The sequence below is a fragment of the Ostrinia nubilalis genome, chromosome 21 (assembly GCF_963855985.1).
Source record: "Ostrinia nubilalis chromosome 21, ilOstNubi1.1, whole genome shotgun sequence".
Classification (NCBI taxonomy): Eukaryota; Metazoa; Arthropoda; class Insecta; order Lepidoptera; family Crambidae; genus Ostrinia; species Ostrinia nubilalis.
Genome location: NC_087108.1, coordinates 8,988,438 through 9,002,190, shown reverse-complemented (window position 1 = coordinate 9,002,190; position 13,753 = coordinate 8,988,438). Strand labels below are relative to the sequence as shown.

At 36.5% G+C, this 13,753-nt stretch overlaps 3 protein-coding genes across 4 annotated transcripts in view; 2 read left to right on the top strand and 1 right to left on the bottom strand.

Moving 5' to 3' along the window:
* The window catches only part of LOC135082302 (flotillin-2), a 268,349-nt gene that overhangs the window by 62,077 nt on the left and 192,519 nt on the right, over positions 1-13,753 (bottom strand). The window lies entirely within an intron of this gene.
* On the top strand, positions 9-9,304 carry LOC135082299 (glucose dehydrogenase [FAD, quinone]-like). Its single transcript, XM_063977083.1, has 4 exons — positions 9-72; positions 4,829-5,003; positions 7,114-7,244; positions 7,666-9,304. Exons 2-4 carry the CDS (start codon positions 4,841-4,843, stop codon positions 9,241-9,243), a joined length of 1,872 nt encoding a protein of 623 aa, XP_063833153.1. The 5' UTR covers positions 9-72; positions 4,829-4,840; the 3' UTR covers positions 9,244-9,304.
* Positions 9,394-13,695, top strand: LOC135082301 (glucose dehydrogenase [FAD, quinone]-like). Its single transcript, XM_063977086.1, has 4 exons — positions 9,394-9,474; positions 9,824-9,998; positions 10,448-10,584; positions 11,694-13,695. Exons 2-4 carry the CDS (start codon positions 9,833-9,835, stop codon positions 13,200-13,202), a joined length of 1,812 nt encoding a protein of 603 aa, XP_063833156.1. The 5' UTR covers positions 9,394-9,474; positions 9,824-9,832; the 3' UTR covers positions 13,203-13,695.

Below are 13,753 nucleotides of genomic sequence, written 5' to 3'. Positions count from 1 at the left end.
GTTGTCAGTTCACTGTCAGCGCGCGCAGTTACCGCCGCATTCTGGTGCGTACGCGCAGCTATTAGTAAACGGGTGAGTTTAACTGTACAGCGAGAGTATATTAGACATTTTTATTGCAAATTCGCTCTTATTACCAGTTTAAAAGAGTTCAAGTATTTAGCTTGATGTGCTGTCTATACTTATCACTGTAATGGCGAAATCTAATTGGAGTTATTGAGTTTTACTTTAATGTATAATTAAGTGCTGTATAATTTATTCAATACAAATTAACACTATTCTTTTTTATAAAAATATCGGTTCAACACTTTTAAACAAATGGAATTTATTAGGTCTTAAAAGAGGTAAATTGGTTTAACGACTTTGAACGTCAGACTGATTAAAAACAAATTAAATTAAAAAATGCACACACAAAATTGACGTAAGTATTTGTCAAGACCATACCTACATAAAATTACTTATAAATATGTTCGCCAGGGGCTTCTCGGCGTGTTTGAATCGATTATGAAGATAAAGAAGCGTTGATCAATGATTTACTATGGTAGTTTTGAGTCCTTTCTAGAATTCGTACTAAAGTGGTATTTTCTGTTACTTATTTTCTAGAAAAATAGATTCCTCTAGACCAGTGTTCCGCAAAGGGTGTACCGCGGCACACTGGTGCACCGTGATCATTAGATGGTGTGCCTCTGAAAGATAAGGTTATCTTATAAAACTTATTTTTACTATATAAGTAAGTAAGGGCAGGCCTGTTCATCTCCGCGAGTTTACATCGAAAACAAAACATGCACGATGGCCCACCTACAGGATACGATTCGACAAGGCCTCACATACGAGCGAACATTGACTCACGCACGAGTATTCTTGTGTATGGTGGAAGAAAATGGTGTACTAAATACTGTGCAGTATTTAACTGCCTAAATAATAATAAAAACACAGAATGTACTTTTTTAAGTTGCCTCAAGACACTGAGAGGTAAATAAGTAGTTAATATTATTCATGATGCTTCATGCTAAATCATGTATTTCCTCCGCCATTTTCCGCTGTTTGGCACCTCACGTCACATCATTTTACCGAAGTCAGCCCTATAGCTTCGGCGCAGTGCCGATCACTGACGTTTGTCAACAAAATGGTGCTTGACTCTTGAGACAGGCTAAATTACACCATATTGTTAATGACATTGAGCATACATTTTTTTAAATACCTTCGCGAAGTAAAACTTCTGTACGTAGTACTTATTATTATTCTGTGGTAAGGGTCATAATAATAAGACTAACAAATTGATTTTTCATTTGTGGTGTGTACCTCCAAAAAATTTCGTTTTCCTAGATGTGCCTTGAACACACAAATTTTGCGGAACACTGCTCTAGACAGGTATAATTATGTGATTTGCATCGTGGTCGATGACCAAATCCGTGATCCGCCTCCCTAACCTGCAATTGGCATGTTTCCAGTAGACCACCGGTTTTTGTTTTTATCCTTAACTGAAGTTTTTTATAATTGTTATCCTCTTCTGTGTCTATAAAAAACTAACTTACTTGTATTTATACACTTGATATAAGGTTGCTGTAAAGATAGAAGTAAGTACGTTTCTAACAAAATCTACGCAAACATTAAAGGAAAACCAATCTAGGTAATTCCTAAGGAAGTATACCTTGACACACACTTACACTTGAGCCGGTAAAGTGGTTTTGCAAGTGATTTGCTAAATGTTTCTGCATACTGCATAAGCACTGTATGTAGGAACTTTGTATTAGGTAGGATTTATTTATGGTCTAGGGTACTTTTAAATCGAGGGCTATTAGTATTCATACCTCCTTTATTCCCTTGACACCACCAAAGGTACGATCACAAACTGAGGCTTCCGGCGACTGGGACCGCAATTAACTAGGACCGCGGTCCCAGTCGCCGGATCCATAAAAAAATAATAATTTTCTTCCGGCGACTGGGACCACTCATAGATAACTTAAAAGAAAATATTATTCAATCCAAAATTGGTACAGTACTAAAATCCATGAGTGGTCCCAGTCGCCGGAAGAAAATTATTTAATTTTTACGCATCCGGCGACTGGGACCTCGGTCCCAGTTAATTGCGGTCCCAGTTGACGGAATCCTCCACAAAGAAACTCATTAGATTCAGATACTCCTAGTTTTTCCAGGTGCGACAAATAGTGCAAATCACTTTGTATTGTAACTATGTTCCAAGTTAGATCAGGTAAAACTGACATTAATGGAAATTACATGATGCAATAAACATTTATGACTATGACTACTTTATTTTTTTTTATGGCAACCAAACCTCTCTGGGAGGTTTATTTCTGCCAATGTCGAGTGAAAATTGACATAGTTATCAATAGAACGTGGGTGTTTCAGTTCTATTGATTTTTCATGGATTCCGTGGAGTTAAAAGTATGCCCGTAAGCAGGTTTCAAGACGCCACCGGGTCCAAAGCTGGTTGTTCATATGACAACCCACTCGACACTCGATGCGCGCTCAAATTCGAAGTATTTCAATGTTTTTTATAATTTATCACTTCACTGCACTTTAGAACACAAAATAACACCAAAGGACATCATCCACGTTTCATATATTTTTGGTCCAAAATCAAAAGTGCCGGCCAACAAAAAAAAGTGCTGTATTCTGACAGAATACGTCTGCCTTAGCATTTGTTACTATGGCACCAAAGCCGTAGCTCCACTGTGCGTCGAGTATTTGAGATCTAAAAGTCATCGACTATTCATACATTTTTTGTTCAAAATCAAAAGTGTCGGCCAATAAAAAAAAAAGTGCTGTATTCTGACAGAATACGTCCGCCTTAGCATTTGTTACTATGGCACCAAAGCTGTAGCACCACTATGCGTCGAGTATTTGAGATGTAAAATTCATCGACGATTCATACATTTTTTGTTCAAAATCAAAAGTGTCGGCCAATAAAAAAAAGTGCTGTCTTCTGACAGAATACGTCCGCCTTAGCATTTGTTACTATGGCACCAAAGCTGTAGCACCACTGTGCGTCGAGTATTTGAGATCTAAAATTCATCGACTATTCATACATTTTTTGTTCAAAATCAAAAATGTCGGCCAATAAAAAAAATAGTGCTGTATTCTGACAGAATACGTCCGCCTTAGCATTTGTTACTATGACACCAAAGCTGTAGCACCACTGTACGTCGTAGTATTTGAGATCAAAGTCAGTCGTTTCATATATTTTTAGAACTCAAATACTACGATGCACAGTGGTGCTACAGCTTTGGTGCCATAGTAATAAATGCTAAGGCGGACGTATTCTATCAGAATACAGCACTTTTATTTTTTGGCCGGCACTTTTGATTTTGGACCAAAATGGATGATGTCCTTTGTACACTAAAGTCCATTAAATAATAAATTGAAACCATTAAAACAGATCGACCATGCTTCCAGTTCAACTACCCTCCACGGAATCGACTACTTTATAAAACCCTAAGGCTGGGTTGCACCATCTTACTTTAACTTTGACAAACGTCAAAAATATGTCAAACTCCATATATAAGTAAATATTGTTCTGTGTATAACATTAAATTTTAACTTCCCCTTTCCCAATAACTTTGTTTGTGATGTACGTGTACGTTTGCAATGTGTTGTTTTGTTTTAGGTGGCGAGTTTTATGTTAAAGACTCTAAACAATTAAGTTCTCGAGATAAATAAATACCCACTCAATAAATACCGGCCAATAATCAAAAGTCACGTGTATCTCTCTAACTACTTGACATTGGCAGAATCACTGCGTGGCGCCCTGCGCGCTTCAGCGGGACAGTCCATCCCAAAAAAAAAAAAAAAAAAAATACAAAAACACCGGTTATTGTTATAGTTACGGTCAAAGTTAGGTGGTGCAACTCAGCCTAAGTATTCAATAAATTTTACACCAGCTGTTTCCCGTAGCAGTATGTTAGTATGTATATCTATATGATATTCACATTGCTATGATCTTATTTATCTAGAACTAACTTAAAACAGAGATCTTTACATGAGTTGTATAAACAAACCAAGATGAAAGTTATTCTTGATAAAGTTATTCTTGATAACTTAATTACATACAAGAAACGTATTTGTGTTTCTCGTTGATAATTTTGATTGATGACTTACGAAGCTGCGTAGTTAACTATAAACTGTGATACTACAAGAGATAATTATAGGAAGGGAGATACGAGACTATATAATTTGCAAATTACAATTTGCACTAATAAAACACCGCTAGGTAGACGCTTGACTAGATAGATACTCAGGGGTACACACAAACTTTTTCAAAACACGACAATTATTGTTGTACACAAAGTCAGAACAAAGTCAAAATGAAAGCCATTCAAAATAATGTTACCACCTCTCGTTCTCACCACTGCAAATCTTGTATTGGCAGTATCTGCAGTTGGGTCTCCAATGAAAACCCAACCAGTGAAGGTCAAGTTTGTCCCGACGGAAAGTTAAACTGCCATTGGACCCAACGAAATTAATAAGAAGAACATAGGAGTTCGAAGTTAAGGTTCGACTACCCTCCGTTGCAAAGCGGATTGTAACCAAGCTGTTAGAAATTGTTAATTTGGCGCACAAAATATTTCAGTACTAGTAAACAAAAGACCGGTCCTGCCCGCATCCAAGTACTTCTCACGTCCTTCACCAAAATGTCTGTCCTAGTGGAACCTAGGACTGATCGTTGAGAAAATCCTTGAGAGAGGCATTTGTCCAGCAATATAAGCATTTGGGTGAAAATCGAAAGAAGTCCAAGTCTAATAAATGGTGCCAAGAAAGATCCCAGCTCTCTTCAGCAGCACTCATTAAACAGTAGCTTATCAAATTCCAGGAAAAACTCAAGATGTCGTGGGCATGCGATCCAGCGATCACCTCCACCGTACTGGACAGCTTCCAGGGCGTCGGTCCAATGTTCGTGCAGAGTGTACAGACCTTCCTGGCAGCTCAGTGTGCGCTGACAGGCGACCACTTGTGGCCACCTGACGCTACGGACGCAGTGATACAAGGTTTGTGTAGACTAGAGTGTTGATAGCTATACAGGGTGTTAGGTAAATGGGTATATGAGCCGACACTAGCCCATGTTAACATGGGCATATAAATGGTATGGTGAAGTCAGAAAATTGATATCTTCATTTTAACTATTTTAATTTTCATACAAATCGGATTTTATACAATTTATTTTGTATGAAAATAAAAAATAAAAAAATGATGATATCAAATTTCTGACTTCACCATACCATTTATATGCCCATGTTAACATGGGCTAGTGTCGGCTCATATACCCATTTACCTAACACCCTGTAGTCTTCTTCTTCTTCTTTTGTTTAATGGCAATCAAATTAAGCTAATTTCAATCAATATTTAACTTGACATTAAAATGTGCACAAATATACGAGTATAGTGGATAGTTCTGGTGACTTATAAAAAGTTTGTAAATTGACTATAGCTACGAGTAAGTTGTCAAAACTACACTATCCTATAGATTTTTTAAGGCAAAGGGAACTTAATATCGTTACTTGGTAGTTTTCGAAATTAATAGACTGTAATAACTCTTGACTGAAGACTCCCGACTCAACTCAAGCGATGATCTAGTAGCTGCGATTAATGTCGGATTTTACAAAAAACTGAAAACTAGCTCGGTTTTCAGGGTAAACAATAATTATACTTTCTTAGTTAAAGTAAAGTAAGTAAAAGTATTTTATTTGCCAACAAAAAATTTACAGTCTGTTTATCTAGCGGCTGCTGCACGAAGCTGTGCTTGTGTCGCGGCAGCCTTAAGTAACACAGGTTAACAATGTTGATAAAATATAGTGAGGACACACGGTACATGGCAATTAACAGTTATTAAACTCTTAAGACAACTAGATTTTTTTTACTTAGACTAAACAAAACTAAACAAAAAGTTAACTTGTTAATCTTTGTTAAAATTCGTATCTCTAGCTTCAGCACTAGACTTCGTTCGTGTATATTAAAGAAAGAAAGAAAGAAAGAAAGAAAGAAGGAAGGAAAGAAAGAAAGAAAGAAAGAAAAATGTTTATTTGGTCCAAAACAAGTGTAAAGTGACATATTCCACTTTTATCTACACTGTGAAATGCAATAAAGTATTGAGTATTGAGCACCCGCCCAAATAGCATGAGCACTAATAGCTCTAATAACGCCTAACTAAATTATTATTGCCCTATCTAATGAGATATCTTCTAATAGTTTTTGAATGAAACAACATCTACTATCTTCTATCAATTTATACTTTATCCCAATGATGGAAGCTTAAGAAAAGCCTGTAATTTTTAATAACAACCGGATTAAGGATACTCTCAAAAGAATAAAAAACACGTACTTATACTATAAATATAATAATAAAGATTAATACATAATAAGACGACATTAAAGAGTAAATAAGGAATACTTGCTGCTAGAATAATAGAATACATGATAATTATTTATTCACTTTATTAGACCTATCAGTGTAGTAATGTTTTAGTGCTGTTAATAATAATTACTTAGCGTAATTAAACAGTGAATGAACATGACCGTAAAGAAGTTATTTAACTCGAATGATTATAAATGCAAGTTGTATTTATTGTTTACCCAGATTAAAACATGGTTAAAGGCTAAATGCAATCGTACTTTACGAGAGAATGAAATTAATGCGTTTGTATTCCTCATATTATCCTTGTTTATAAATTGGTTGGAAGATAATGCCAATCTTTTCATCAGCGTGCTTGTCTAGAAAATGATTGATACAAAACAGGATAGTTTAACAATTTTATTATCAGTCCTGTATGTAAAGACAGGCCATTAATAGTGAAATGAAGCGCCTTCTTAAATGTAATAGCGCTATGTTTGCTAGCGACGTGTTTGCGCAAAACACATTGATTGGTTTTGGTGTTAAAAAGGTGATTTCTCGTCATCAGCTGTCTTACAAGCTCATTTACAGACAAACTTGACCTTCACATAAGGCACTGCACATAAGAATATTTTTTTTTCTTTGCAAAAATCATCTCTATATGTATAAAGAACACGGTGGGTCTTAAGCTATACATGCCATTACATGACATTACACGCATACATAAAATATTCTTTTCAACACAACCTTTTTCTTTAAATTCATTTCAGATCCTGAATACGACTTCATAGTGGTTGGCTCGGGGTCAGCAGGCTCGGTGGTGGCAAATCGGCTAAGCGAGGTGACAGGGTGGAAGGTGCTGCTCGTGGAGGCTGGTGGAAATCCCACTATCACCACTGAGGTAAATAAATTTACTGCCTGCCGCTGTCTTTCCCGAACACTATAATCCAGGCCTTTTCAAGGCGAGAATGAATAGGCACTTACAGGGCAGATACGTACCATCCAGCACTGCATCTCACTTAACACCAGGTGCGATTGCTGTCAAATACCTGCCTTGTTATGCATAGAAAAATAATACAGGAAAGAAATGAATTAGTCTAGGAGTGACTTATTCGCGAAACGACTAATATTCATGAGGCAAAAGAACAGAGGTGGAATTGTGTAAAGCAATCGTATTCATTTGACAGTTTAAAACGTACGATAAATTCTGTATAACAAGTTTGACAGAATATAGCGTACGTTTTGATATGTGAATACGATTGCTTTACACAGTTGCACCTCTGAGGTGGATAATTTCAAATATGCTAATTTTCTCATTTCAGGCTCCATTGTTGTTCTACAACAATTTGGATAGCCCAGAAGATTGGGGGTACCGAATTCAGTCTCAAGGAGTTTGTAGAGGTTATAAAGAAAACAGATGCGCCTGGCCTAGGGGAAAGGTTCTAGGAGGCTGCAGCAGTATCAATGGAATGTTCTACGTACGAGGCAACAAAGCTGACTACGACGAATGGGCAGCAGCAGGCAACCTAGGGTGGAGCTACGAAGAAGTCTTTAAATACTTCAAGAAAAGTCAAAACTTCACCAGCGAACTAACTGAAGATATAAAAGAATATCACGGCACTGGCGGCTACTTAAGCGTAGAAAATGATCCAAATATTCATATATTTGAAGAAGCTATACTAAAAGCTAACAATGAACTCGGTTTCAAGACATTATCAGACGTCAACGGTGACTCACAAATTGGAGTTGCTAAAGCATTTTGTACAATCAAAAATGGGGTTCGACAAAGTACAGCACGTGCATTTCTTAGCCCAATCAAAGATAGGAAAAACTTTCATGTTATCAAAAATGCATTAGCTACCAAAGTTTTGTTCAAACCCAACACAAACATTGCAAGTGGAATAGTTATTCATAAAAACGGAAAAGAAATAACCGTAAATGCTAAAAAGGAAGTAATTCTTTCAGCGGGTGCTATAAATACGCCTCAATTACTGATGTTATCTGGAATCGGACCATCTAAACATTTACAAGAATTAAATATTAACGTCAAAGCAGATTTACCTGTTGGAGAAAATTTACAAGACCACGTTTTCGTTCCGTTTTATTTTTCGTTTCCAGGACCCAAAAATTTGACCTCTATAGAAAATGTAGCGAAGCAATTTATCAGTTATATTACCGAACAAAAAGGAGCCTTTTCTAACATCAGCCCACATAGAATTATTGCTTTTTATAATACTGCAGATGCAAGTTCCACCATCCCTGATGTACAATTCCATTTTCTCGTGTTTCCCCCAGGTTTATTCAAGATAGTTGACGTACTCGCCAAACATAAAATAAGCGATGAAATTCAAAAGCAATATCGAAAGATAAACGAAGATAATTTCGTGATGATCATTTATGCAGTGTTATTGAGACCTGAGTCGAAAGGTAAAATTTTGCTTAAGAGCAATGACCCATATGAACACCCATTGATTTACGCAAACTATTTCGAGAAACAACAAGATTTGCAGACGGTAATGAGAGGAATCAAAGATCATATTTTAAGATTTGGTGACACTCAAGTTTTCAAAAATATGGGGATTAAATCGAATGTTTTAGAGTTAGATGAATGTCGAAAATATGCAAAAGATTCAGATGATTTTGTAGAGTGTTACTCCAAACAGATGACGTTTTCTTTATACCACCCAAGTGGTACAGCTAAAATGGGACCTTTACACGAGTCCTCTACGGTGGTAGACCCTGAACTTAGGGTGAAAAATATAGAGAGGTTAAGGGTAGCAGATGCTAGTATAATGCCAAATATTGTTAGAGGTAATACGAATGCACCGACAATAATGATAGGGGAAAAATGCGCTGACATGATAAAACAAACTTGGTTACAAGGACATACCGAATTGTAAATTGAATTGTAAATCGTGGTGCTGGTAACTATTTTAAGACTGAATAAATGTACATATTTGATCCCGTTTCGTTTCTTTTTGTGTCCTGTAAGACAGAGCATTGTTATAAACCGTGACGCAGGGTTATTGTTGCTCTGCAACGTGATTATATCTCAACCTCAGAGCATAAGTTCAGGAACAATACACTGAGAAGGACGTCTGGATTTCTGGAGTCACTTCTCTGTAACTATTGTGAGTAACACGTTGTATGTGTAGATACATTTAACATTATTCATTTGAAAATGTTATGTAATATCTTACTATAGTGCTGTTTTATATGATATGTCATTGGCTGTTTCTAGTGTTATCAAAGTTATTGTGTCTTCTTTTCAACATATAAATTTTGGTCTGATGAATATTAGCATACTAATAAATGTGAACGCAGTACTGTTTTAGGCACAGAACTCATAATTTGAGGATACCAGTTTTTGCGAGAATCTAGCTAGAATTGTGTTAATTGTTATTGATAAAACAATTGTCATAAAAAATCCAATTTTACGACAAACGGCGTTTATAACTACGATTACTGAAACCATTTTAGTGAAAATTAATGGAAGGTTTGCAAGCCAACATCACAGCGACATGTCCTTCGGCGTTCCACGGCGCAACAGGCCAGCTGTTTGCAGCCGCAGTGGCGACTGTGGTAGCTGCTCATTGCACCATGTTCGATGGCTACCGATGGCCGAGGGACAGAGCTGAAGAGATCATTCAAAATGGTATGTAAATCAACCTACCACTAAATTACAGATTTCTTCAATTGATTTAAAGACTTGTAACACTCGTATAGTGCTTAGTTCAAATCTTTCAAATAAACTCGCCTAAATCATAGGTATTTACTATTTACATCACGTAAGTCGTAGGGAGTTGTGTAATGTGACGCATCTCATACTAACAATTTGTTTTCAGTAATAATTCACAGACACACACTAAAGTAATTAATATTTACTGTGTGCCTATTTAGTCGTATTGTCTTATAGCAACAACGTAGACGACAAAAATAAAACATGCCGAATCTATAAGGGTTCCGTTTTTTGCCATTTGGCTACGGAATTTCCGTCTGCTCGTTTGCCTCCTATCACATAAAAAAAAAAAAAAAAAAAACCCTAAAAAACAAGTTCTTAAAATAATTATACTGTTCTCAAAGAGATTTGCCCCTACTTTTCAGGACCAACATCTTTCGACATCATAGTGGTGGGAGCAGGGACCGCCGGGTCAGCGCTGGCCGGGCTTTTGGCGGAGTCCTACCCCTCCTGGTCAATTCTCCTGGTTGAAGCCGGTGACGACCCTGGATTGAATAGTGAGGTGAGGAGCTTATTACTACATAGTAACTAGCTGTTCCCACCACTACACAGAATTTGGAATTTGACAAAAGGTAGTTAAGTAAATTATGTGTTATGCTGATTTAACATTGTAAAGTTACACTAAAATCAGTTCAGCAGTTTATACGTGATGGTGTAACAAACATTCATCCTTAGTCCTTACAAACATTGTTTATAATATTAGTATGCAAATTAAAATACTTTTGAAATAAAAAAATACCCTACTTCTAAGTCTAATAGTTTGAGTTGGAAAATATTGTTAAGTATTAATATTTGGTTACTAATTAGGTATTGTTTGGAAACAAATGTTTTTACAAATGAAAACGCGCATGACCACAGAATAAGTAATAGTACAGGTACAGAAGGATTACTCCGCAAGACGATTTAAATAAATGCGAGTCTTGCTACGACGCGATACAGTGGAATTCAGCTCGCACAGCACTACGTACCTACAATTTTATTCACCTACAAGTTTTGTCTCTTTCTATCGCGTGCCTCTGAACTCTTCTTACGCTGTTAGGGTTGCTGTCTAGTGAAAAAATAATTAATCTACTTATTTGTAATGAGGTACGTATGTAGGTAAGTACGCATTCATTATGGAAAACCTTGGGAGAGGCCTTTGTCCAGTAGTGGACGTCATTTGGCTGAAACGAACGAACGCATTCTGAGCAGTAGTCATGGTAGGTTAGGTTCCTATACTATCCTAAGAATTATTGATTACCTACATGGCCAACATACCTTTCAGGCTGAAAGTTTCAGCATCTTTGAGAAGCGAATAAAAAGATAAATCCGGTAGATTTATTTTCGAATTTAAACACCCGAACGCCGCACAATATTTCTTTCTCTTTATGTCCAATTTTAAATAATACTTCGATTATAGAATTAGGTACTACAACGCACGCCAGCGTCCTGACGGGCGCGCGCCTGACACTCGACTGATATAATACCCGCCGGCGGGGCGCTTCGCTGTAGGTAATTATCGGATGTACCGCGCGGAGTGAGCCAGGCCTGGCATGACTAAGCAAATACATACTCGTACTTCAATATTTGCTATATTCATTGATTTGTACACATAGTTTGTATTCGTTACAGGTCCCAGCGTTTCTCTTGTACAACCAAGACATCAACTGGGGATATAAAACGAAAGCAGACAACAAGAACTGTTTGGGATCTATAAATCAGCAATGTTTATGGAGCAAAGGGAAAGCCATGGGTGGTTCAAGTTCCATCAACGCCATGCTATATGTCCGAGGACACCCAAATGATTTCCGAAATTGGGAAAAATCTGGAAACCCTGGATGGTCGTATGAAGAAATTTATAAATATTTCGAAGCTATAGAGCACAAACTAAACTTATCGTCATACAAATATAACGATTTTCCATGGTACGGCATTTTAGATGAAGCGTATAAGGAACTGGGTTTAACTAAAAGTCGAGTAGAGAAAAATGAAAGCCAGATTGGGACTAGGATAACAAAACTACTAATAAGTATTGGCAAAAGACTGAATACGGCAAAAATCTATTTAAAGGAAAGAGACAATTTATACGTTATGAAGAACACGATGGTACAAAAGGTTATATTAAATCTCAAGAATAATATGGCTACAGGCGTTGAACTTAGACATCGAAACGGAATTGTTATGCAAATCAAAACAACCAAAGAAATCATACTATCAGCTGGATCCATAGCAACCCCTCAAATACTTTTTTTGTCAGGTATAGGCCCTAAACAGCATTTGAAAGAAAAAGGAATACAAACTTTATTTGACTTACCAGTAGGACAAAATTTACAAGATCATGTACTTGTTCCTTTAGTTTTTAAAACAAACCAACATACCATTATCACACCTGAAATGAAGATATCTATGTTATTAGAATACATGTTCACAAAGACCGGGTTTTTGTCTAACATAGGACTTGTAGATTATATGGGTTTCATCAATACTAATCATAAAAATGATACTCCAGATATACAATATTTTCACATGTATTTTACAAAAAGCGACGAAACATTAAGAACTAATTTAGCCGGTTTTGGATATAACGGAGAAGTTATCAATGCAATAACTGCTATCAACAAGAACAGTGATATCTTTGGAGTGTATCCTACATTATTGCATCCGAAATCTAAAGGTGAGATAAAATTAACTAACTCATATCCTGGAACAGCGCCTGAGATTAATTCAAACTACTTTCATGACCCTGATGACATAGAAACTTTTCTCAGAGCTATAAAAGAAGCAAGGAAATTACAACAAACAGAAACACTTAAGAAATTCGAAATAGAACTGGTCCCTCTAAAACTATCAGGTTGTGCTGGTTTCGAGTTAGATTCCGAAGAATATTGGACATGTTACATTCGTCACATGGCAGTAACAATATTTCATCCTGTAGGCACGGCCAAAATGGGTCCGAAAGATGACACCACATCAGTGGTAAATGAACGTCTTTTAGTTCATGGATTGAAGAATCTGAGAGTGGTAGATGCTAGTATTATGCCGAGCATAACAAGTGGTAATACCATGGCGCCAACATTGATGGTAGCAGAAAAAGCTTTCGACATGATTAAAAAGCAGTACGAATTTCGGGATGAGTTGTAAGTCAAATTACCACTTTCTACATCTTATACATAATACTTATTGATTAATACAAAGTAATTAGATATTACTAAGCGCTTCGCAATCTGAACTAAAGAATGTCCTTCAGGCCACTTCGTGAAGTCAGGTCAAACAGGCATTGGTGTCATGACACGCAAGTGGCCGTAAAGTGTCAAATTGCAAGAGTAACTTGAGACAAGGGCCGACCTTGTATTGTACTGCTATTTTCTTGTAATCTTGAGAAGGTGGTACAGGTGTAACATAGCAAATAGTGATAGTTTGACTCTATAAGCTTCTATTAGCTCTACCAAAAATAAATAAATATCTGAATACTAAATGTATTTTTAAAGGTAAACAAAGCCCAACATGCACTGCTCACTTATCAAGAAGTTTCAACTGTGTTTTTCTGTGATTTTAGTGAAGACTAGTAAATACTATGTATAAGAAAGAGCATATATTTTCGCAATAAAATTGTTAGTTTTAATTTTTTTGTTGACATTGTTTTGTTAATTACGACATTAAAGTATGAGTAAGATATAAATAAATATAATTAG